A 26,804-nucleotide genomic window follows, 5' to 3' on the forward strand; every position below is an offset into this window, starting at 1 on the left:
ATCATGGACACCCCCGGAATTCCTCCAGCCTCTCAGACACCACCACATACCTCAACATCAAGAAAGATCCGACGGCCAGACTGGAAACACAACACAAGAAAACCCTGAAGGGCCTCCATGAGAAGAGAGAAATCAACAACATCATCTTCAACCAGCTGAACCCTATCAACTCCCAAGCCCCATACGGAAGAGCTACCATCAAGATCCACAAGAACCCGTCCAAAGTCCGAATCCTAGTCTGCTCAAGAGGTTCAGTTTTCTACAACACCACCCAGTTCCTCTCACGTCTCCTCGCTCCATTTGCCAAAGATGGCAAGTCCTACGTCAGCGACTCTTCATCCTCTGTCAACCAGCTGAAAGAATCCAACCTCACAGGCACCATGGTCAGCTACGACGTCGTGGACCTCTTTACCAACATCCCACTAGAAGAAGCCCTGGACATCCTTCACAGCAAGTTAGCCCACAGGATAGATGACTTGGACACCCATCTCACCATGGACAGCATCAGCAACCTCGCCCGCAGCTGCTTTGACACCTCCAACTTCACATTTAATGATAAAATATACAAGCAGATCCACGGTCTCCCCATGGGCTCACTTCTTTCTCCTCTCATTACAGAAATCTTCATGACCTCCTTTTAGGAAGCAGCCCTCTCCACAGCTCCGTTCCAGCCCCTCTGTTGGTACCGCAGAGTCAATGACACACTCACCACCATCACCAATGACAACGACCCCAGTGAGCTCCTCAACCACCTCAACGACCAACATCCAAGAATCAAGTTCACCATGCAGACTGAGACCAACCAACACCTGCCTTTCCTTGATGTATCCCTCAACACCACAGACGACGCACACTGACCAGTACATCCACTACCACTACAACTCCTGCCACCATCCTCAGATCAAGCAAGCTATCATTGCCACCCTTACCAGACGTGCCAAAGCCCTCTGCCATCCTGATGCCCTAAAACAATGAACTGGACCACCTCAAAAAGACATTCACCACACTCAACCGTTACCCTCCCCAACTCATCACAGCCACCCTCAAGGACCGAGAACCCCACCTCAAGCCTTCTCCATCACCCATCAGAGTAACCATACCCTACCTTGGCCGCATCAGTCATCAGATATAACGCCTCATCAAGACCAAAGACAGCATCGATGTCACCTTCTCCAGTGGAAAGACCATCAAGACCTACCTGAAAGCCAACGGTAAAGTACCCAGCTGTGAACACCCTAACCCGAGAGGATGTATCTACCAGATCCCTTGCAACTGTGGTGACCTATACATTGGAGAAACGCTGAGACCAATCAACACCAGAATGAAGGAACACAAGACCTCCGTCAGCAAACTCGACCAGAAATCTGCCATCTCTGAACACATTCTGAAGAACCCTGGACACTCAATTCGATGGGAGGACACTGGGATACTATCTACCACCAACAACAACTGGCGCCAAAAGAAACTACAAGAGGCCATCGAGATCCGGAGACAGAAACCAGCAATCAACCATGACCACAGAGTGTACCTACTAAGTGGGACTTATTGATAAATTAATCTCATCTATCTGTGTACATTCTGTCTACGTAATTCATGTATAGCCAATCTACCCGTGTACATCCTTATCAACGTAGTTTGTACATCATCAACCCTCATGTAATCATGCTCATCAACCCTCATGTAAACATGCTCATCAACCCTCATGTAAATCATGAACATCATCCTTAATCCCCAATCGTGTGTTATGTAAACATCATCCAATCATGCGTAATGTATCACCATTGGCTTCCATCCTTATCCCCAATCATGTACATTGTCCTTATCCCCTATCTGTGTTATGTAAACATATCCTATCATCTGTAATGTATTACCATTGGCTTCCATCATTGTTATCATAACCGTCAGCTTCCTATCAGTGCTTGTTTATACTGGTTTCCAGCTTTTGTTAATTCATTCCACTTGTTACCTTTGTTATTGTTTTACCTGTACATATAAATATAGCTCTGTACCCCATTCTCAATCACCTGATGAAGGAATAAGCATTAACTCAGAAACGTTGTGTTCTCATATACAGAAGTTGATATCGATAAAAATCTTCATTCTTATGTATTTCACTTCTAAATGCCTTCGAAGACTTCACATTATTGATGGTATAACCAGTGACTAATTTGCATAAGTTAATGTTTTGGGAGGGGGGTTATGGGCAGAACTCTTACCATTACAAGTTTACTAGTAACAGACCCGTGAAGGTCCCGGGGTAGAATAGGCCTTCAGCAACCCATGCTTGCCATAAAAGGTGACTATGCTTGTCGTAAGAGGCGACTAACGGGATCGGGTGGTCAGACTAGCTGACTTGGTTGACACATGTCATCGGTTCCCAATTGCACAGATCGATGCTCATGTTGTTGATCACTGGATTGTCTGGTCCAGACTCGATTATTTACAGACCGTCGCCATATAGCTGGAATATTGCTAAGTGCGACGTAAAACTAAACTCACTCACTCACTACTAGTAACAATTGAACTGTTTTATGAGATTCAGGTGACACACAAACATGTGTGCCTACACAACAGCCATCTTTGCCAGCCATGTTTAATATCTGTTGCTGGTAAATGTAATGTGTGTACCACTTGAGATGTCATATCATTTCATATATTTATTATTATTTATTTGTTGTATATATTTCTATCACAGTACATATAACTCTTGGATATATGTATATTATGCAGATTTGTTTTACAGAGTTGTTTACTTAGTGGTGTTGTGTTATTTATAGATGGGACATGCTGTGAGGATCTTGTAAGGTAGACTCCACACCATCACCTTAGTACCATATACTTGGTATGTATTTTATTATTTTAATGTGTTTGTATGTCATGTTATTATTACCGCTAATGTGAGTGGCAATGTATGTATTTTCTGTCTGATTGTAATTGTAATGCTTTGAGATGGCAATAAATCAATAAGTTTTTTTGTGAACTGCATGTGTTTATTAACGATGTCTACCTGGAATTTATGCAGTTCAGGTAATTTGTATTAGTATATTGTGATTGTGTGATCTGCTGTATTAGTGCATGTGTGTTATGATTGTTCTATTAATTATCACGTTAAAGGGTGGAAATTGAAACCAAAAGGCTGCAGGCATTGGTCATGTCTAGGCACCATCCCTTACCCTGCTACACTAATATACCCAATATCTGTTTATTATTGTTTGACCATCACCATCACTTACCCTGCTACACAAATATACCCAATATCTGTTTATTATTGTTTGACCATCACCATCCCTTACCCTGCTACACTAGTATACCCAATATCTGTTTATAATTGTTTGACCATCACCATCCCTTACCCTGCTACACTAGTATACCCAATATCTGTTTATAATTGTTTGACCATCACCATCACTTTCACTGATTTGTGTATGCCTGTCAGTTCATAGCAATTATGTAAACAGATGTATCAGATTGTTATAAACAGTAGTAAATACACGGTAACTAGAAACATAATACTGAGTACAACTTGGTAATTTCGTAATTTGTATGCACACCACATGTTCAACATGTGGGTTTGAAGTGTCCATAAAACAGTAATTACGCATTGTCTATTATTTCATATGGATTAAAGTGGTCAAAGGTAGTTTATATATTATTCAGTTCACGAGGAATATGTATGTAGAAACTATTTACAGACTTTGTATTGTTTTGCAGTTTTGTATGGCTACAAGGAATAAAGTCAACATTCCATGGGTTAACTAACTGTTATGCCATCTCGAATGAGATTGACACAGTACAGGCAGGATGATGTAGATGTGTCAGGTTGGCAGTAATACAGGTGTCACCAACCTGGTATGTTTTCATTGTTTCATGTACATTCTTTCTGTATATTCTAATGTCTACCATAAATGCAATATTTACATTATCCGCGTCATGTGATGTAAATAATGTATTATAACGGTACTAATCATATAAATATCTGAAGTTGTCATGGCAATGTATTTATGTTTAGCAATGTATGTGCATGTGTGTGTTTACATTTAATATTTGTGACTATGTAGCAAGTATGTAGTAATGCAATTTGTTTTACCATGTTTCAGGCTAAATCATCTTTGTTTCATTCATGTAATAAAATATCCATGTCCTCACACCCCAGTTGCTTTGTGGTTTTGTCTGCATCCTAACGCTACTACACATGTGACATAAACAGTGTAAGACAGCTTTTCCAATAGTGCAGCACAACCCATCCAACATCACCCACATGACATAAATAGTGCAGCACAACCCATCCAACATCACCCACATGACATAAATAGTGCAGCACAACCCATCCAACATCACCCACATGACATAAATAGTGCAGCACAACCCATCCAACATCACCCACATGACATAAATAGTGCAGCACAACCCATCCAACATCACCCATGTTGTAACATATTTGCTTCGGCCATGATCCTACACTTGCTAACAACACTCTGTAAGTATTAGCCCGGACAATGTTTTTGGAAACATGCATGCTCAGGGGTGTTTTCTGTATCGCGCCATGTGGTTGTGCCACATTAAACTCGAGTTGGAGCTCAATATGATCATGTAGTTGTTATTACTCCATGAAATACAAAACACATGTGACATAAATAGTGCTACACAGTCCTTCCAATATTATCGAGATGACATAAATAGTGCAACACAAGCCATCCAACATCACCCATGTGATATTAACATTGTAACACAGCCCTTCCAATATTATCCAGATGACATAAATAGTGCAACACAACCCATCCAACATCACCCATGTGATATTAACATTGTAACACAGCCCTTCCAATATTATCCAGATGACATAAATAGTGCAACACAACCCATCCAACATCACCCATGTGATATTAACATTGTAACACAGCCCTTCCAATATTATCCAGATGACATAAATAGTGCAACACAAGCCATCCAACATCACCCATGTGATATTAACATTGTAACACAGCCCTTCCAATATTATCCAGATGACATAAATAGTGCAACACAAGCCATCCAACATCACCCATGTGATATTAACATTGTAACACAGCCCTTCCAATATTATCCAGATGACATAAATAGTGCAACACAACCCATCCAACATCACCCATGTGATATTAACATTGTAACACAGCCCTTCCAATATTATCCAGATGACATAAATAGTGCAACACAAGCCATCCAACATCACCCATGTGATATTAACATTGTAACACAGCCCTTCCAATATTATCCAGATGACATAAATAGTGCAACACAACCCATCCAACATCACCCATGTGATATTAACATTGTAACACAGCCCTTCCAATATTATCCAGATGACATAAATAGTGCAACACAACCCATCCAACATCACCCATGTGATATTAACATTGTAACACAGCCCTTCCAATATTATCCAGATGACATAAATAGTGCAACACAAGCCATCCAACATCACCCATGTGATATTAACATTGTAACACAGCCCTTCCAATATTATCCAGATGACATAAATAGTGCAACACAAGCCATCCAACATCACCCATGTGATATTAACATTGTAACACAGCCCTTCCAATATTATCCAGATGACATAAATAGTGCAACACAACCCATCCAACATCACCCACGTGACATTAACATTGTAACACATCATGCATGTGACATAAATAGTGCAACACAACCCATTCAACATCACCCACATGACAAAAACATTGTAACACAGCCCTTCTAACATCATACACATGACATAAACAGTGTAAGACAAACCCACGCGACAAAATATTCTACATAACCTGCTCCTCATCCCTGTGTTTTGTCTCCTGTTTCTTCCAGTACACAACCTACCTCTTGTTTCCCAATCCTCATCCCTAAGTCTGTGTTTTGCCAAGCCAAACTAGTTCCAATGACAGTGATGATGTAGTCTTTGTTCAGGGTGTTCATTGTGTACAGCATCATATTGCGACACATCTCATCACGCTCAAAGCTGTCTGTTAGCAGCGCCACAACCACCTGTAACACAAGCAAGGGAGTGGGTCTCAACACAGAGGGAGAGGAGAGGAGAGAGAGATCTGGACACTTGATACAGCAGGTAGAGGTACTAGACACTTGAGGGAGTACACGATCCCACCTGAGTTCACTTTATCACCTAGCCTTTTGAGGAAGCACTAATGAACTTTGAAAATTCATTAGGCATTACTCCTCCACAGCATTATTACAAACAATCATCACTTTCACTGTTTGACTGGTCCCTTACCTTGGAATTCTTTAGGGCAAGAGTCAGGTCATGGGCACTGATGTTGAGCATGTCTTCACGGTACCAGCTGAAAAATTGTACCACACATGTACAAATACACATTCACCTGCTGAAACATTGCACCACACCACACATGTACAAATACACATTCACCTGCTGAAACATTGCACCACACCACACATGTACAAATACACATTCACCTGCTGAAACATTGCACCACACCACACATGTACAATTACACATTCACCTGCTGAAACATTGCACCACACCACACATGTACAAATACACATTCACCTGCTGAAACATTGCACCACACATGTACAAATACACATTCACCTGCTGAAACATTGTACCACACCACACATGTACAAATACACATTCACTTGCTGAAACATTGTACCACACCACACATGTACAAATACACATTCACCTGCTGAAACATTGCACCACACCACACATGTACAAATACACATTCACCTGCTGAAACATTGCACCACATATGTACAAATACACATTCACCTGCTGAAACATTGTACCACACCACATTTGAAGAAATACACATTGCACCAGCTGAAACATTGTACCACACCACATTTGAAGAAATACACATTGCAGCTGCTGAAAAAATGTACCACACCACACATGTACAAATACACACTGCAGCTGCTGAAAAATTGTGCCACACCACACATGTACAAATACACATTGCACCTGCTGAAACATTGAACCACACCACACATGTACAAATACACATTGCACCAGCTGAAACATTATACCACACCACACATGTACAAATACACATTGCACCTGCTGAAACATTGTACCACACCACACATGTACAAATACACATTGCACCAGCTGAAACATTATACCACACCACACATGTACAAATACACATTGCACCTGCTGAAACATTGTACCACACCACACATGAAGAAATACTCACTGCACCTGCTGAAACATTGTACCACACCACATATGAAGAAATACACACTGCACTAGTTGAAATATCATACCACACATGTACAAATACACATTGCACCAGCTGAAACATTGCACCACACATGGAAAAGTACCGACTACATTCAACCTGCTAAAATGGCACCTACACAGATTGAAAAAACTGAAACATTGTATCTGATATCAACAAATACAGGCTCTAAGAAACATGTCTCACCAAGACAATCCAGCTTTCTCAAGTTCTTCTTTAAACCAGAGAGGATTGACCTTGTCATGCGTATCTCTGGGTGATGGCACGTCGGAGGCAGAGTAGAGGATGGCGACATCCATGGTGAGGGCTGAGTTCAGATCTTGCAGCATCATCAGGCTTTGCTGGAGGTGGGCATCAAAGTCACTTGAATGGGCGTTGGGCATGGATTCTAGGAAGTAATCAGTATTTCAACACTCACTGCTGATGTTTATGGGCATAAGTTGAGATGAAATAGTACAAATACCTGCTTGGGTACACCCTATATATGATTCACATCAGAGGATAATGAGCATCTGCCTAATTACAAAACTTAACAATCTAACGATGGGATCATATTTCACAAAACTGCTACTGAAAGCACTAAGGTTACCTAGGGTCACCATACCTAGCAACTGAGCCATAGAGACTGTGTGGAAATATTTCCGACATTGAAGGAATGGAGCTTTGTTGTTCTTGGCATGGGCAATGAGCTGACTGTCAAACAGACATGGATCCAGACAACCCTGAAAGTAAAACACAGACACGGATCCAGACAATCCTGAAATTACAACACATACGTGCTTCCAGACAATCCTGGAAGTAGAAACAATCAAAATGTTGTAGTTTATGTTAAAGCTTAGATGCAACCCCCCAAGAAATAAACATAAGCAAAACACAACCATCAATTATTCAGAATATATAAAATACGTTGCTGATCCTGAAAAAATAATAACAAAAAATTCTTAGCGCACAATCACAAATGAAAAGTGCAATATTTCATACTTGAGTGTATGACCCTTGAAACAAAGCACGCAGGACACCGAACCCAGTCAGAGTCGATGGGTGTGCACTGAAGTGTAACAAAGACTTTCATTGGCCGAAGACAAGTTTTTATGGATGACAACTTCTTTATTGTGATTGGTCACAATGTTTTGAAGTATACTAGGCACGTAAAGAAACTGTGCATACACAAATTAAAAATCTAAAATTATGAAACCTGTGTAGACACAAAAGATTAGTGACATGTATCCAACATGCATGCACGTGCCATGTTCCGTGATGTCAGTGGTTTAATCCTTGAGACGTGAAATACACTGTTGAGCGTTCATTCCAGGAAAGAGAAACAGAGCAAATGAATGCCACACTATACTGTCACTTTGAAAGCTCAACCCTGCCCTTGCGATCAGGTAAAGGTATCGAGAAAGAGGGGAAAAAAACAGTAGTGATTGTTATTTAATAAGAGATAGAGTTATATATACATAAGCAATATAATGAAGTGCAGTTTAGATGTTTAAAATAAAGGGGCCTAGAAAAAAAGACAGGGATTAAGTTAGGGTGGGGGTAGGGATGAAGCAAAGATGGCAGTGAGGCATGGGCCGAGGCTGAGGGTGAAGCACTTGTGGTGAGCTAAGTAGCCTTGACCATGACAGTGCGGGCTGTGACACTTAGAGAGAGTGGAGAACTGCTGAATGCAAAGTATGGAGTAAAATGCAATCCTGGGTCTAAATGTTGACGCTTAACAGAGGAATGGATAAATGAGGCTTGAACATCTGGTCTAAATGTAGAAGTGGAGATGTTAGAGGACACAGAAATTTGTTTGGGAGGTTCTAAATTCTTTCTAGTAGGTTTGAGTTTTGTATGAAGACTGCTGGGGCTTTGAAGATATTGGGGGGCTGTGTGGGTTTTGGAATAGAGGGGTATTCTTGTGGAATTTAGGAGGAATGTTGTTGTGCAGTTGATATTTGTTTGTCAAAGTTGTCAAAGTTTATCAGTGAATGAGAATGTGATTTATGTCTTCTTGAGTATTGCAATGTGTGCATAAACCATCTGTGTGTCTATTTTGTTTATAAAGTGTGTCGTTTACGCTTCTGATGCCTGTAATAAGTCTGTTTATGGCCGAGACAATGTTTCTATTGTTTGAGTAAGTAGGAATTTTTCTTAAAGATGACAAGAATTTATGGATGATCAACTTCTTTATTGCAGGGTAGCGACGTTTCGGTATAGATTCTTATAGACGCTTGAAAACGGTATAAGAATCTATACCGAAACGTCGCTACCCTGCAATAAAGAAGTTGATCATCCATAAATTCTTGTCATCTTCATCTCAGCAACTTCTAGAATGCCTCTCAAACAGTTTAGGAATTTTTCTTATTGGTGATTTTATTATAGAAGTGACCCATTTAGATTTGTTGGTGCTTATGTTCTGTTGAAAGTTTGCATGTATCATGTTTGATTTAATGAGCTGCTTGATTTCTGTCTTGGAGGTGTGAAAGTTTATGTTGGGTGATGTGTGGGTTGTAGCTGGCTTGGGTTGAATCTACTATGTCATTTCCTGGGATGTTTGAGTGGATGGGGATGCATACGAATGTTATGTTTTTGAGTGTTTGAGTGGATGGGGATGCATACGAATGTTATGTTTTTGAGTGTTTGAGTGGATGGGGATGCATACGAATGTTATGTTTTTGAGTGTTTGAGTGGATGGGGATGCATACGAATGTTATGTTTTTGAGTGTTTGAGTGGCTGGGGATGCATACGAATGTTATGTTTTTGAGTGTTTGAGTGGCTGGGGATGCATACGAATGTTATGTTTTTGAGTGTTTGAGTGGCTGGGGATGCATACGAATGTTATGTTTTTGAGTGTTTGAGTGGCTGGGGATGCATACGAATGTTATGTTTTTGAGTGTTTGAGTGGCTGGGGATGCATACGAATGTTATGTTTTTGAGTGTTTGAGTGGCTGGGGATGCATACGAATGTTATGTTTTTGAGTGTTTGAGTGGCTGGGGATGCATACGAATGTTATGTTTTTGAGTGTTTGAGTGGATGGGGATGCATACGAATGTTATGTTTTTGAGTGTTTGAGTGGATGGGGATGCATACGAATGTTATGTTTTTGAGTGTTTGAGTGGATGGGGATGCATACGAATGTTATGTTTTTGAGTGTTTGAGTGGCTGGGGATGCATACGAATGTTATGTTTTTGAGTGTTTGAGTGGCTGGGGATGCATACGAATGTTATGTTTTTGAGTGTTTGAGTGGCTGGGGATGCATACGAATGTTATGTTTTTGAGTGTTTGAGTGGCTGGGGATGCATACGAATGTTATGTTTTTGAGTGTTTGAGTGGCTGGGGATGCATACGAATGTTATGTTTTTGAGTGTTTGAGTGGATGGGGATGCATACGAATGTTATGTTTTTGAGTGTTTGAGTGGCTGGGGATGCATACGAATGTTATGTTTTTGAGTGTTTGAGTGGCTGGGGATGCATACGAATGTTATGTTTTTGAGTGTTTGAGTGGCTGGGGATGCATACGAATGTTATGTTTTTGAGTGTTTGAGTGGCTGGGGATGCATACGAATGTTATGTTTTTGAGTGTTTGAGTGGCTGGGGATGCATACGAATGTTATGTTTTTGAGTGTTTGAGTGGCTGGGGATGCATACGAATGTTATGTTTTTGAGTGTTTGAGTGGCTGGGGATGCATACGAATGTTATGTTTTTGAGTGTTTGAGTGGCTGGGGATGCATACGAATGTTATGTTTTTGAGTGTTTGAGTGGCTGGGGATGCATACGAATGTTATGTTTTTGAGTGTTTGAGTGGCTGGGGATGCATACGAATGTTATGTTTTTGAGTGTTTGAGTGGCTGGGGATGCATACGAATGTTATGTTTTTGAGTGTTTGAGTGGCTGGGGATGCATACGAATGTTATGTTTTTGAGTGTTTGAGTGGATGGGGATGCATACGAATGTTATGTTTTTGAGTGTTTGAGTGGCTGGGGATGCATACGAATGTTATGTTTTTGAGTGTTTGAGTGGCTGGGGATGCATACGAATGTTATGTTTTTGAGTGTTTGAGTGGCTGGGGATGCATACGAATGTTATGTTTTTGAGTGTTTGAGTGGATGGGGATGCATACGAATGTTATGTTTTGAGTGTTTGAGTGGATGGGGATGCATACGAATGTTATGTTTTTGAGTGTTTGAGTGGATGGGGATGCATACGAATGTTATGTTTTTGAGTGTTTGAATGGCTGGGGATGCATATGAATGTTATGTTGAGGGTAGTAGGTAGGGTGGTTTTTTTATGGTATTTTGGAAGGATTGTGGGTAGTAGGTGGAGCTGCTTGGGGTAAAACAAATGGGCAGCAGATGCATTGGCTTTGTCTTTGTTTGGGGCTAGGTGCGGAAAGTTTGGTGAAATGGACTCTTAGGAAATGCCCTTTATGGCTTTTTCCACAAGGTCCTAGTGCTGAGATTAGATTGCTTTTTGGGGTTTAACAGAAATTTCTCCAATTTGTTCTGTTTGCTGCCTTTATATCTTTTTCCTTTCATTTCTTAGTTTTTTTAGCCAAATGTAATTTTGAAGGTCCATTTTGGATTTAAGGGGCTTTTTTTCTAGCCTTTCTGGTGTTAATGGTTTTGGTGATCAACCAAGTGATGGTTTTTCGGGTGGGGTTGATCTGAAAAGTGGGTATGCATTTATCTGTAATGTCTAGGATGGTGTTTTGTGAGGTTGTTGTTAAAAGTGTTCATGTCGGGGCTGCAAATAGCTGAAGTGTCTGGTGACTTTGTGCCTGTCTGCTTTTTTAATGTTGTAATTTTTTTCTGTGTGTGTGGTGGGTTGCGGGTAGAGTTTGGGCTTGCAGTGAGTCTTGTGTGATGGTTATTTTAATGGGGCAAATGTTTTTCTGTGTGTGTGGTGGGTTGCGGGTAGAGTTTGGGCTTGCAGTGAGTCTTGTGTGATGGTTATTTTAATGGGGCAGTGGTCAATGGATGATTTGGGTTTGGTGTGGGGATGGGTTGGTGGTGGTGGGATAAGTTTGGGATGGTTTAGGCACGATGGGTTTGAGGGCTGCTGGGTGGAGCGGGATTTGTTGGGTTTGGGTGGGGGTGGTGGGTGTTGCGGTGAGCAGAGGAGAAATTTTGGTGTGGAGCTAGTGTAAGGGGATGAGGATTGAATTGAGAGTATGGAGTTGTATGAGATTATGGTGCATGCTGGTTTGGGCAGGTCAGTGTGTTCGATGTGCTTGTTTAGTTTGAGTGTGTATATTGTTTTATTGTGCAGGTGTTTTTGTGTAGCGATGTGGCCATGAGTGTTGCCGTGAATGCAGTATTTGGATGGGTACATTCAAGGAGTGTGTGAATGTCCAACCTGCATTTTGGGCACAGCATGGGTAGTGTGCAAGTGTTGGAGGTGTATGAGAATGAAAAACAGAATTTGCATTGTTGTGTTATATTTCTGATTGGGTGTACCATGTATGTAAGTGTGCCAGATGGGTGGGGAAAGTGACGGTGTCAAATGCATGGAATGTTGTTTGTGTGTTGGTGTTGTAGTTGGTTGGTTGTCTATTGTTTGTTCTGAACTGTTATTTTTGTTTGGGTGTGGATGGTGTTTGTCTGTGAAAGTAATTTTGAAACTTTGGCTGCAATTATTATGAACTTGTATTGTATGTTGCGCTTTTATAGGCATAAAGCAGATTTGTTAACTGAATATGTGTGATTGAGTGGAGAGTGCGTTTGTGTCAAATGCAACAGTACAAGTTTGTTAGTTTGCGTTTGGAGTGGGGTAGCTTGGGCTCATTGGTTTTGGCTTGAGTGGTTGTTATCAGAGGGTGAGGATGTTTGGTAGATTTGTTTGTATTACTGGTAGTTTGGTTTGGCAGAAAGGGTTTTTCAGATGTTGACTGGAGGGGTAGTAGGGTGTCAAGATCCATACAAAGTTGATCGGGATGGGGTTGATTTGCTGTGGAGATGTGAAGGGAGGGAAGTCTTTTGTAGGAGTGGAGAATAGTGAAGTGGAGAGTGAGGGAGTGAGTTTAGTTTTACACCGCTTTTTAGCAATATTCCAGCAATATCACGGCAGGGGACACCAGCAAATGGGCTTCACACATTGTACCCATGTGGGGAATCGAACCCAGGCCTTCAGCGTTACGAGTGAATGCAGTGACCACTAGGCTACCCCACCTACCCATGGATTGGTTGTGGGTGAGGAGAGTTGGGGAACGGATTTGGTTGCGGTGGGGCGATTGGGGTGGGAGTGGGTAAACAATGTATATAACAAAAATACAAAGATACAAAAGAGAAAGTTGAAAACAATTTGCTCGATTGATGAGAGATGAGAGTCTGACTGTCTGTGTGCACTGAGTTTATGGTGGCTATTGACAAAGATGAAAGTCACACAAGGTAACACTTGCTGTTTTGAGGGGCATATTTATTGATCAGAGTGAGGTGTGCTGTGCTGTACAATCAGCTTCAAGGCAGTTAAACAGTCGGCTGTTTAATATATGTAACCAATGTGAAACACAAAAAGGTGAACTCCTGCCACCATCACAAGATAAAACAAGCCGCCATTGCCAGATTCATGTGACATGCTAAAGCTATCGTTTTTTGTAAACATATTTTATTCATGAAATATGAGGGACTTAAATATGGACTGGCACAAGAAGGCAAAGGCATATTTAAGTTTTGCTCCATTAAAGATAATATAATACAATCAATAATTAATACAGTATAAAATGAATTATTTCAGGAAAGAGTTATTTCCACAAAGGCATGGGATCCATAATATTTGGAAAAAGTCTACACAAATTATCTTTAATGGTTCACAGTAACTACATACATAAGAGTTTAGAATAATTTGACTTTATTTGAAAGTGGTATGTATTTATGAACAGAGTCAAGAAAAAGCTGATTAATTCTGTTGCTTAAAGTTTGATTATGTTGAAGAACTGTATTCAGGTCAAAACCATTAGTGTAGAAATATTTATCTGATCGAAGTCATAACAAGGGCAAGAGAAGAGGCTAAGGAGAGAATCTTCCCATGGCTACCCACATGCACAATTTGGATTATTTGAAATGTGTCTATCAAAACAATAAGCCTTCAAGTCACTACAACCCAACCTGAGACAAGTATGGATTATTTGACAAAATCTAGATCCAAAGTTTTCATCAGAGAGAACATTTCCTTGTTTGTTCTGTAATTGTGTTTTGATGAATTTACAGATTGCGAATTACTTATTTCTTGTGGTAAATTGTTCCATAAATGTATGGTGTTTAGTAAAAAGTACCAAGCATGGCAATGAATTGTGCAAATACTATCAGTATTTCTCAGACTGTAAGAACTTAAAGGGGAACTGATGCAGAGCGAATAATGTTTCTTGCCAATGGTCTTACTATGCATCTAAGCTTTAACATAAAATACAACATTTTGATTATTTCTACTTTCAGGATTGTCTGGAAGCATGTCTGTGTTGTACTTTCAGGGTTGTCTGGAACCATGTCTGTATTGTACTTTCAGGATTGTCTGGAGGCATGTCTGTGTTGTACTTTCACTGTTGTCTGGAACCATGTCTCTGTTGTCTTTACGTGTATCACCTCTAAATGCCCTTCAAAGACTTTCATTGGCTGGCTTACTTGTTGATACTTTCAGGGCTCTTTGTGTGTGTATTGAGATGTTGGCTTTTGTAATATACTTTTCAAAAGAAGTAGGCAATCTTCATTTTTTTATTTACGATTAAAAATATTAAGTAAATTTATCGGAGTCAATCAATGTTGATATGATATTATTGAATGTTTTGAGAGTGTATCACCATTTGCTCTTTCTTACAACCATAGTTATTTGGAATGTGTTTGCTTCTGAAAGTTGATTGGTGTATGGCATGTAATTTGCATGTATACAATTTTCATTTTAAAACAAACGACTAGAAACAAACACTAAGAAATGTGTGATGAATGTCAAAATGTTCTAAGTGATTTCTCGACCTCCTTGAAAAAAATCAAGAAATCAAGAATGGGACCCCATATTTTTTTCACATCCTGTTTTTTGGGTTTGGTGAATTTGCACACCAAGTATTCATGAAAGTGTAGCATTGGATATACTAACTTTATTGTTTAAAAATGCTCAGCTTGAAAACTGAAATGTTTCAATTTTTTGTCCTACATGCACAGCACAGCACAGCACAGCACAACTGGGGTGAAACAAGTGAATAGTATGAAGTCCTATTTCGCAAAGTTCTTTTTATCGCATTATTTTTCAGCTTTATAAGCTAAATTTTTAATTACTTGTTACTTTAAGTTCATACTGAAAGGTATGAGAATCTGCAGAGTTGTGTGTTGTGCTACATGTAAGCTGTAAAGGTAGCAATAGTGCAACATTTAAGCCTAGAAGTATAAAACATGACTTGTCATCATGGACTTCCACTGACAGTTTAGTAAGCTTTAACTATTGCCTGGAATATAGACTCTATGATACCCCAGAAACATTAGCCATGTTTTGACACTAGGAAGCTATGAGTGTTTGATACTTTGAAGCAGTTCCAGAATGTCGGTCTGACATGATCTCTGACTTCTGAGACGTCTGTGACAGGCATATATTGTGTGGGCATTAATGCACAAGATAAGCAATGAAATTGGTTTTGATAGTATTTAATGATCAATACCAAGAGGAATCATCCAACAAACTCACCTCTTTCATGACACAATCAGGACATGGCACCAGAAAGTCATACACAACACCATGGAAGGATTCCTCGATGAGACTTTCAAAGATTTCATGGACCAGGAAAAGGATGTTTTCAGGGCGTGGGCCTTGGACCAGCACAACCAACTCGGAATCACTGACAACAGAAACGCATGTACCATCCAGCAGCTGTGGGGATGTAAGGAGATATATTGGTGGAGAAACTGAATCACTGACAACAGAAACGCATGTACTATCCGGCAGCTGTGGGGATGTAAGGAGATATATTGGTGGAGAAACTGAATCACTGACAACAGAAACGCATGTACTATCCGGCAGCTGTGGGGATGTAAGGAGATATATTGGTGGAGAAACTGAATCACTGACAACAGAAACGCATGTACTATCCGGCAGCTGTGGGGATGTAAGGAGATATATTGGTGGAGAAACTGAATCACTGACAACAGAAACGCATGTACTATCCGGCAGCTGTGGGGATGTAAGGAGATATATTGGTGGAGAAACTGAATCACTGACAACAGAAACGCATGTACTATCCGGCAGCTGTGGGGATGTAAGGAGAACCATTACCACATGATCATCACAGTCCAGTCACATCTCCACGGTTTCTGCTTCTCAAGCTCATTAGTGGTACTGTGTATGCTCAACATACTGGTTAATAATGTTTTCAAGAAAATAAATACAATGCCATGCTCCTACTTTTAGATCTCAAATTTCTGCAAGTCTCTCTGTGTTACACTCACATAGCCTTTAATTGATATTTATCACATGACATAAGGGAGAGACTCTCTGGGTCTCAAGAGGTCTCATGACATCATTATCATGATGAACAAGTGAGAATATTGGAAGGACCCACATGCTGGCAGACAACCTTCATTGTACACGCTGCACGGTGGCAGACAACCTTCACCGTACACGTTGCACAGTGGCAGACAACCTTTACCGTACACGCTGCACGCTGGCAGACAACTTTCACCATACACGCTGGCAGACAACCTTCACCATACATGCTGGCAGACAACCTTCACTGTACATGCTGGCAGACAACCTTCACACAACCTTCACCATACATGCTGCATGCTGGCAGACAACCTTCACCATACACTCTGGCAGACAACCTTTACCATACTCGCTGGCAGACAACCTTCACTGTACACGCTGCATGGTGACAGACAACCTTCACCATACACACTGCATGCTGGCAGACAACCTTTACCATACACGCTTGCAGACAACCTTTACCATACATGCTGCATGGTGGCAGACAACTTTCACTGTACATGCTGGCTGACAACCTTTACGTATCATACACGCTGCAGGCTGGCAGACAATTGTTATGATATGGGTATCGGGTCCAAGTGAGGGTACCAGTGAGCTCCCTTATCTAACTTGCGTGCTGGTTTGCTTGGGGGAATTAACTCACCAAAGAGTCTGAAGTCACAAGAAGCTAATTACAATTTTATTTACAAGAGACAGAGTAACAAGGGTGGCCACAGAGAGTCGGTACAACCCTCTGGGCTGAGGGCTAGAGCTGACCTGTGTTGAGAGTCTAAACCCTACTCTGACTTCAAAATTCTAAAATCCTGAATATAGCTTTGCTGTTAATGCCTTAATATTGACACATGATAAAAATGTGGTTATGGGTATCTGGAGAAAAGAATATTCCTATTCTAAGTTGCATTAATCTCGTTGGCACATTTACTGGATGCTCAATTGCTTACTCTGGGCTAGATCTTTAACGACCCTTAACTGGTGTTTGCACAATGTTATTTTAATGTAGGTGATGGCATGTTTACCTCATCAAAGCAGTTATTAACCTGTCTAGACATAACCCTTGTCTTAGTGAATGGTTGGTCTTACAGTGGTGTTCTGATTACTTCAGGCTAGGATGTTAACTCTGTGAAATTGTGTGGTCATTATTTATACCTTTTTCAATAGAATGTCTGTGAGGTAAGTTTTACTACTTTTGACAGGAGTGTCTGTCAAAGCTATTACTGATACATGATGAAACTCGTATTCTATATTTATATTTTCCTAATATTTGAATGCTAAAGTATTCCTTTGTACTGGTTACAATTAATAATGAATTTTTGATATGAATTGTCATTTCATGATACAACCTTCACTGTAAACACTGTACGGTGACAGACAACCTTCACCGTACACACTGCACAGTGACAGACAACCTTCACCGTACACGCTGGCAGACAACCTTCACTGTACACGCTGGTAGACAACGTTCACCGTACACGCTGCACGGTGACAGACAACCTTCACTGTACACGCTGGCAGACAACCTTCACCGTACACACTGGCAGACAACTTTCACTACACGCTGGTAGACAACCTTCACCATACATGCTGGTACACAACCCTCACCATACACGCTGGCAGACAACCTTCACCGTACATGCTGGTAGACAACCTTCACCATACATGCTGGTAGACAACCTTCACCATACACGCTGGCAGACAACCTTCATCGTACACGCTGGTAGACAACCTTCACTGTACACGCTGGCAGACAACCTTCAGTACACGCTGGCAGACAACCTTCATCGTACACGCTGGCAGACAACCTTCACCATAATTGCTGGTAGACAACCTTCACCATACATGCTGGTAGACAACCTTCACCATACACGCTGGCAGACAACCCTCACTGTACACGCTGGTAGACAACCTTCAGTACACGCTGGTAGACAACCTTCACCGTACACGCTGGTAGACAACCTTCACCATACACGCTGGAAGACAACCTTCACCATACACGCTGGAAAACAACCTTCACCATACACGCTGGCAGACAACCTTCACCACACACAATGGAAGATAACCTTCACCATACATGCTGGTACACAACCCTCACCATACACGCTGGCAGACAACCTTCATCGTACACACTGGCAGACAACCTTCAGTACACGCTGGCAGGCAACCTTCACCGTACACACTGGCAGACAACCTTCACTGTACACACTGGCAGACAACCTTCATCATACATGCTGGTAGACTACCTTCACCATACATGGTGGCAGAAAACCTTCATCGTACACGATGGCAGACAACCATCACCGTACATGCTGGCAGACAACCTTCATTGTACATGCTGGTAGACAACCTTCACCATACACGCTGGTAGACAACCTTCACTGTACACGCTGTCACACAACCTTCAGTACACGCTGGCAGACAACCTTCATCGTACATGCTGGCAGACAACCTTCAGTACACGCTGGCAAACAACCTTCACCGTACACGCTGGTAAACAACCTTCATCGTACATGCTGGAAGAAAACCTTCACCATACACGCTGGCAGACAACCTTCATCGTACACGCTGGCAGACAACCTTCACTGTACACGCTGGCAGACAACCTTCAGTACACGCTGGCAGACAACCTTCATCGTACACGCTGGCAGACAACCTTCACCATACATGCTGGCAGACAACCTTCACCGTACACACTGGCAGACAACCTTCACTGTACACACTGGCAGACAACCTTCATCGTACATGCTGGTAGACAACCTTCACCATACATGGTGGCAGACAACCTTCATCGTACACGATGGCAGACAACCTTCACCGTACATGCTGGCAGACAACCTTCATTGTACATGCTGGTAGACAACCTTCACCATACACGCTGGTAGACAACCTTCACTGTACACGCTGGCAGACAACCTTCAGTACACGCTGGCAGACAACCTTCACTGTACACACTGGCAGACAACCTTCATCGTACATGTTGGTAGACAACCTTCACCATACATGGTGGTAGACAACCTTCATCGTACACGATGGCAGACAACCTTCACCGTACATGCTTGCAGACAACCTTCACCGTACATGCTGGTAGACAACCTTCACCATACACGCTGGCAGACAAACTTCACCATACATGCTGGCAGACAACCTTCATCGTACACACTGGCAGACAACCTTCAGTACACGCTAGCAGGCAACCTTCACCGTACACACTGGCAGAAAACCTTCACTGTACACACTGGCAGACAACCTTCATCATACATGCTGGTAGACTACCTTTACCATACATGGTGGCAGAAAACCTTCACCGTACATGCTGGCAGACAACCTTCATTGTACATGCTGGTAGACAACCTTCACCATACACGCTGGTAGACAACCTTCACTGTACACGCTGGCAGACAACCTTCATCGTACATGCTGGCAGACAACCTTCAGTACACGCTGGCAAACAACCTTCACCGTACACGCTGGTACACAACCCTCACCATACACGCTGGCAGACAACCTTCACCATACATGCTGGCAGACAACCTTCATCGTACACGCTGGTAGACAACCTTCACTGTACACGCTGGCAGACAACCTTCACCGTACATGCTGGCAGACAACCTTCACCGTACATGCTGGCAGACAACCTTCACCGTACATGCTGGCAGACAACTTTCACCGTACACGCAGGCAGACAACCTTCACCATACATGCTAGGAAAAACAACGTTCATCGTACACGCTGGCAGACAACCTTCATCGTACATCGTGGCAGACAACCTTCATCGTACATGATGGCAGACAACCTTCATCGTACATGCTGGCAGACAACCTTCATCGTACACACTGGCAGACAACCTTCAGTACACACTGGCAGACAACCTTCATCATACATGTTGGTAGACTACCTTCACCATACATGGTGGCAGAAAACCTTCATCGTACACGATGGCAGACAACCTTCACCATACATGCTGGCAGACAACCTTCACCGTACACACTGGCAGACAACCTTCACTGTACACACTGGCAGACAACCTTCATCGTACATGCTGGTAGACTAAATTCACCATACATGCTGGCAGACAACCTTCACTGTACACGCTGGCAGACAACCTTCAGTACACGCTGGTAGAAACCCTTCACCGTACATGCTGGTAGACAACCTTCACCATACACGCTGGTAGACAACCTTCACTGTACACACTGGCAGACAACCTTCAGTACACGCTGGCAGACAACCTTCACTGTACACACTGGGAGACAACCTTCTTCGTACATGCTGGTAGACAACCTTCATCGTACACGATGGCAACAACCTTCACCGTACATGCTGGTAGACAACCCGCATTGTACATGCTGGTAGACAACCTTCACCATACTTGCTGGTAGACAACCTTCACTGTACACGCTGGCAGACAACCTTCAGTACACGCTGGCAGACAACATTCACTGTGCACACTGGCAGACAACCTTCATCGTACATGCTGGTAGAGAACCTTCACCATACACACTGGTAGACAACCTTCACTGTACACACTGGCAGACAACCTTCAGTACACGCTGGCAGACAACCTTCACTGTACACACTGGCAGACAACGTTCACCGTACATGCTGGTAGACAACCTTCACCATACATGCTGGCAGACAACCTTCACTGTACACGCTGGCAGACAACCTTCAGTACACGCTGGTAGAAACCCTTCACCGTACATGCTGGTAGACAACCTTCACCATACACGCTGGTAGACAACCTTCACCATACATGGTGGCAGACAACCTTCACCATACACGCTGGTAGACAACCTTCACTGTAAACACTGGCAGACAACCTTCAGTACACGCTGGCAGACAACCTTCACTGTACACACTGGCAGACAACCTTCATCGTACATGCTGGTAGACAACCTTCATCGTACATGATGGCAGACAACCTTCACTGTACACACTGGCAGACAACCTTCAGTACACGCTGGCAGACAACCTTCACTGTACACACTGGCAGACAACCTTCAGTACACACTGGCAGACAACCTTCAGTACACGCTGGTAGACAACCTTCACTGTACACGCTGGCAGACAACCTTCAGTACACGCTGGCAGACAACCTTCACTGTACACGCTGGTAGACAACCTTCACCGTACATGCTGGTAGACAACCTTCACCATACACACTGGTAGACAACCTTCACTGTACACACTGGCAGACAACCTTCAGTACACGCTGGCAGACAACCTTCACTGTACACACTGGGAGACAACCTTCTTCGTACATGCTGGTAGACAACCTTCATCGTACACGATGGCAACAACCTTCACCGTACATGCTGGTAGACAACCCGCATTGTACATGCTGGTAGACAACCTTCACCATACTTGCTGGTAGACAACCTTCACTGTACACGCTGGCAGACAACCTTCAGTACACGCTGGCAGACAACATTCACTGTGCACACTGGCAGACAACCTTCATCGTACATGCTGGTAGACAACCTTCACCATACACACTGGTAGACAACCTTCACTGTACACACTGGCAGACAACCTTCAGTACACGCTGGCAGACAACCTTCACTGTACACACTGGCAGACAACGTTCACCGTACATGCTGGTAGACAACCTTCACCATACATGCTGGCAGACAACCTTCACTGTACACGCTGGCAGACAACCTTCAGTACACGCTGGTAGAAACCCTTCACCGTACATGCTGGTAGACAACCTTCACCATACACGCTGGTAGACAACCTTCACCATACATGGTGGCAGACAACCTTCACCATACACGCTGGTAGACAACCTTCACTGTAAACACTGGCAGACAACCTTCAGTACACGCTGGCAGACAACCTTCACTGTACACACTGGCAGACAACCTTCATCGTACATGCTGGTAGACAACCTTCATCGTACACGATGGCAGACAACCTTCACTGTACACACTGGCAGACAACCTTCAGTACACGCTGGCAGACAACCTTCACTGTACACACTGGCAGACAACCTTCAGTACACACTGGCAGACAACCTTCAGTACACGCTGGTAGACAACCTTCACTGTACACGCTGGCAGACAACCTTCAGTACACGCTGGCAGACAACCTTCACTGTACACACTGGTAGACAACCTTCACCGTACATGCTGGTAGACAACCTTCACCATACACACTGGTAGACAACCTTCACTGTACACACTGGCAGACAACCTTCAGTACACGCTGGCAGACAACCTTCACTGTACACACTGGGAGACAACCTTCTTCGTACATGCTGGTAGACAACCTTCATCGTACACGATGGCAACAACCTTCAGTACACGCTGGTAGACAACCCGCATTGTACATGCTGGTAGACAACCTTCACCATACATGCTGGTAGACAACCTTCACTGTACACGCTGGCAGACAACCTTCAGTACACGCTGGCAGACAACCTTCACTGTGCACACTGGCAGACAACCTTCATCGTACATGCTGGTAGACAACCTTCACCATACACACTGGTAGACAACCTTCACTGTACACACTGGCAGACAACCTTCAGTACACGCTGGCAGACAACCTTCACTGTACACACTGGCAGACAACGTTCACCGTACATGCTGGTAGACAACCTTCACCATACATGCTGGAAGACAACCTTCACTGTACACGCTGGCAGACAACCTTCAGTACACGCTGGTAGAAACCCTTCACCGTACATGCTGGTAGACAACCTTCACCATACACGCTGGTAGACAACCTTCACCATACATGGTGGCAGACAACCTTCACCATACACGCTGGTAGACAACCTTCACTGTACACACTGGCAGACAACCTTCATCGTACATGCTGGTAGACAACCTTCATCGTACACGATGGCAGACAACCTTCACTGTACACACTGGCAGACAACCTTCAGTACACGCTGGCAGACAACCTTCACTGTACACACTGGCAGACAACCTTCAGTACACACTGGCAGACAACCTTCAGTACACGCTGGTAGACAACCTTCACTGTACACGCTGGCAGACAACCTTCAGTACACGCTGGCAGACAACCTTCACTGTACACACTGGCAGACAACCTTCACCGTACATGCTGGTAGACAACCTTCACCATACACACTGGTAGACAACCTTCACTGTACACACTGGCAGACAACCTTCAGTTCATGCTGGTAGACAACCTTCACTGTACACACTGGCAGACAACCTTCACCGTACATGCTGGCAGACAACCTTCACCATACACGCTGGTAGACAACCTTCACTGTACACACTGGCAGACAACCTTCAGTACACGCTGGCAGACAACCTTCACTGTACACACTGGCAGACAACCTTCATCGTACATGCTGGTAGACAACCTTCATCGTACACGATGGCAACAACCTTCACCGTACATGCTGGCAGACAACCCGCATTGTACATGCTGGTAGACAACCTTCACCATACATGCTGGCAGACAACCTTCACTGTACACGCTGGCAGACAACCTTCAGTACACGCTGGCAGACAACCTTCACCATACATGCTGGTAGACAACATTCACCATACATGCTGGCAGACAACCTTCACTGTACATGCTGGCAGACAACCTTCAGTACACGCTGGCAGACAACCTTCACCATACATGCTGGTAGACAACCTTCACCATACATGCTGGTAGACAACATTCACCATACACACTGGCAGACAACCTTCACTGTACACACTGGCAGACAACCTTCATCGTACACGATGGCAGACAACCTTCACCGTACATGCTGGCAGACAACCTTCACCGTACATGCTGGTAGACAACCTTCACCATACACGCTGGCAGGGAAACTTCACCATACATGCTGGCAGACAACCTTCATCGTACACACTGGCAGACAACCTTCAGTACACGCTAGCAGGCAACCTTCACCGTACACACTGGCAGAAAACCTTCACTGTACACACTGGCAGACAACCTTCATCATACATGCTGGTAGACTACCTTTACCATACATGGTGGCAGAAAACCTTCACCGTACATGCTGGCAGACAACCTTCATTGTACATGCTGGTAGACAACCTTCACCATACACGCTGGTAGACAACCTTCACTGTACACGCTGGCAGACAACCTTCATCGTACATGCTGGTAGACAACCTTCAGTACACGCTGGCAAACAACCTTCACCGTACACGCTGGTACACAACCCTCACCATACACGCTGGCAGACAACCTTCACCATACATGCTGGCAGACAACCTTCATCGTACACGCTGGTAGACAACCCTCACTGTACACGCTGGCAGACAACCTTCACCGTACATGCTGGCAGACAACCTTCACCGTACATGCTGGCAGACAACCTTCACCGTACATGCTGGCAGACAACTTTCACCGTACACGCAGGCAGACAACCTTCACCATACATGCTAGGAAAAACAACGTTCATCGTACACGCTGGCAGACAACCTTCATCGTACATCGTGGCAGACAACCTTCATCGTACATGATGGCAGACAACCTTCATCGTACATGCTGGCAGACAACCTTCATCGTACACACTGGCAGACAACCTTCAGTACACGCTGGCAGACAACCTTCAGCGTACACGCTGGCAGACATCATTCATTGTACACGCTGGCAGACAACTTTCACCATACACGCTGGCAGACAACCTTCACCATACATGCTGGCAGACAACCTTCACCGTACACACTGGCAGACAACCTTCAGTACACACTGGCAGACAACCTTCAGTACACGCTGGTAGACAACCTTCACTGTACACGCTGGCAGACAACCTTCAGTACACGCTGGCAGACAACCTTCACTGTACACACTGGTAGACAACCTTCACCGTACATGCTGGTAGACAACCTTCACCATACACACTGGTAGACAACCTTCACTGTACACACTGGCAGACAACCTTCAGTACACGCTGGCAGACAACCTTCACTGTACACACTGGGAGACAACCTTCTTCGTACATGCTGGTAGACAACCTTCATCGTACACGATGGCAACAACCTTCAGTACACGCTGGTAGACAACCCGCATTGTACATGCTGGTAGACAACCTTCACCATACATGCTGGTAGACAACCTTCACTGTACACGCTGGCAGACAACCTTCAGTACACGCTGGCAGACAACCTTCACTGTGCACACTGGCAGACAACCTTCATCGTACATGCTGGTAGACAACCTTCACCATACACACTGGTAGACAACCTTCACTGTACACACTGGCAGACAACCTTCAGTACACGCTGGCAGACAACCTTCACTGTACACACTGGCAGACAACGTTCACCGTACATGCTGGTAGACAACCTTCACCATACATGCTGGAAGACAACCTTCACTGTACACGCTGGCAGACAACCTTCAGTACACGCTGGTAGAAACCCTTCACCGTACATGCTGGTAGACAACCTTCACCATACACGCTGGTAGACAACCTTCACCATACATGGTGGCAGACAACCTTCACCATACACGCTGGTAGACAACCTTCACTGTACACACTGGCAGACAACCTTCATCGTACATGCTGGTAGACAACCTTCATCGTACACGATGGCAGACAACCTTCACTGTACACACTGGCAGACAACCTTCAGTACACGCTGGCAGACAACCTTCACTGTACACACTGGCAGACAACCTTCAGTACACACTGGCAGACAACCTTCAGTACACGCTGGTAGACAACCTTCACTGTACACGCTGGCAGACAACCTTCAGTACACGCTGGCAGACAACCTTCACTGTACACACTGGCAGACAACCTTCACCGTACATGCTGGTAGACAACCTTCACCATACACACTGGTAGACAACCTTCACTGTACACACTGGCAGACAACCTTCAGTTCATGCTGGTAGACAACCTTCACTGTACACACTGGCAGACAACCTTCACCGTACATGCTGGCAGACAACCTTCACCATACACGCTGGTAGACAACCTTCACTGTACACACTGGCAGACAACCTTCAGTACACGCTGGCAGACAACCTTCACTGTACACACTGGCAGACAACCTTCATCGTACATGCTGGTAGACAACCTTCATCGTACACGATGGCAACAACCTTCACCGTACATGCTGGCAGACAACCCGCATTGTACATGCTGGTAGACA

The 26,804-nt window shown here is 43.6% G+C and overlaps 1 protein-coding gene across 1 annotated transcript in view; it reads right to left on the minus strand.

Annotated features, from left to right (window-relative positions):
• LOC137272175 (uncharacterized) overlaps window positions 1-26,804 on the minus strand; it is a 550,405-nt gene that overhangs the window by 58,975 nt on the left and 464,626 nt on the right. The window contains exons 65-69 of the mRNA XM_067804527.1: window positions 15,907-16,057; window positions 7,855-7,972; window positions 7,437-7,638; window positions 6,260-6,326; window positions 5,851-6,015 (exon numbers count right to left, since the gene is read on the minus strand). Coding sequence (XP_067660628.1) covers window positions 5,851-6,015; window positions 6,260-6,326; window positions 7,437-7,638; window positions 7,855-7,972; window positions 15,907-16,057 — 703 coding nt within the window. The remainder of the gene's footprint in view (window positions 1-5,850; window positions 6,016-6,259; window positions 6,327-7,436; window positions 7,639-7,854; window positions 7,973-15,906; window positions 16,058-26,804) is intronic.

This window comes from Haliotis asinina, chromosome 2 (genome assembly GCF_037392515.1).
Source record: "Haliotis asinina isolate JCU_RB_2024 chromosome 2, JCU_Hal_asi_v2, whole genome shotgun sequence".
NCBI lineage: Eukaryota > Metazoa > Mollusca > Gastropoda > Lepetellida > Haliotidae > Haliotis > Haliotis asinina.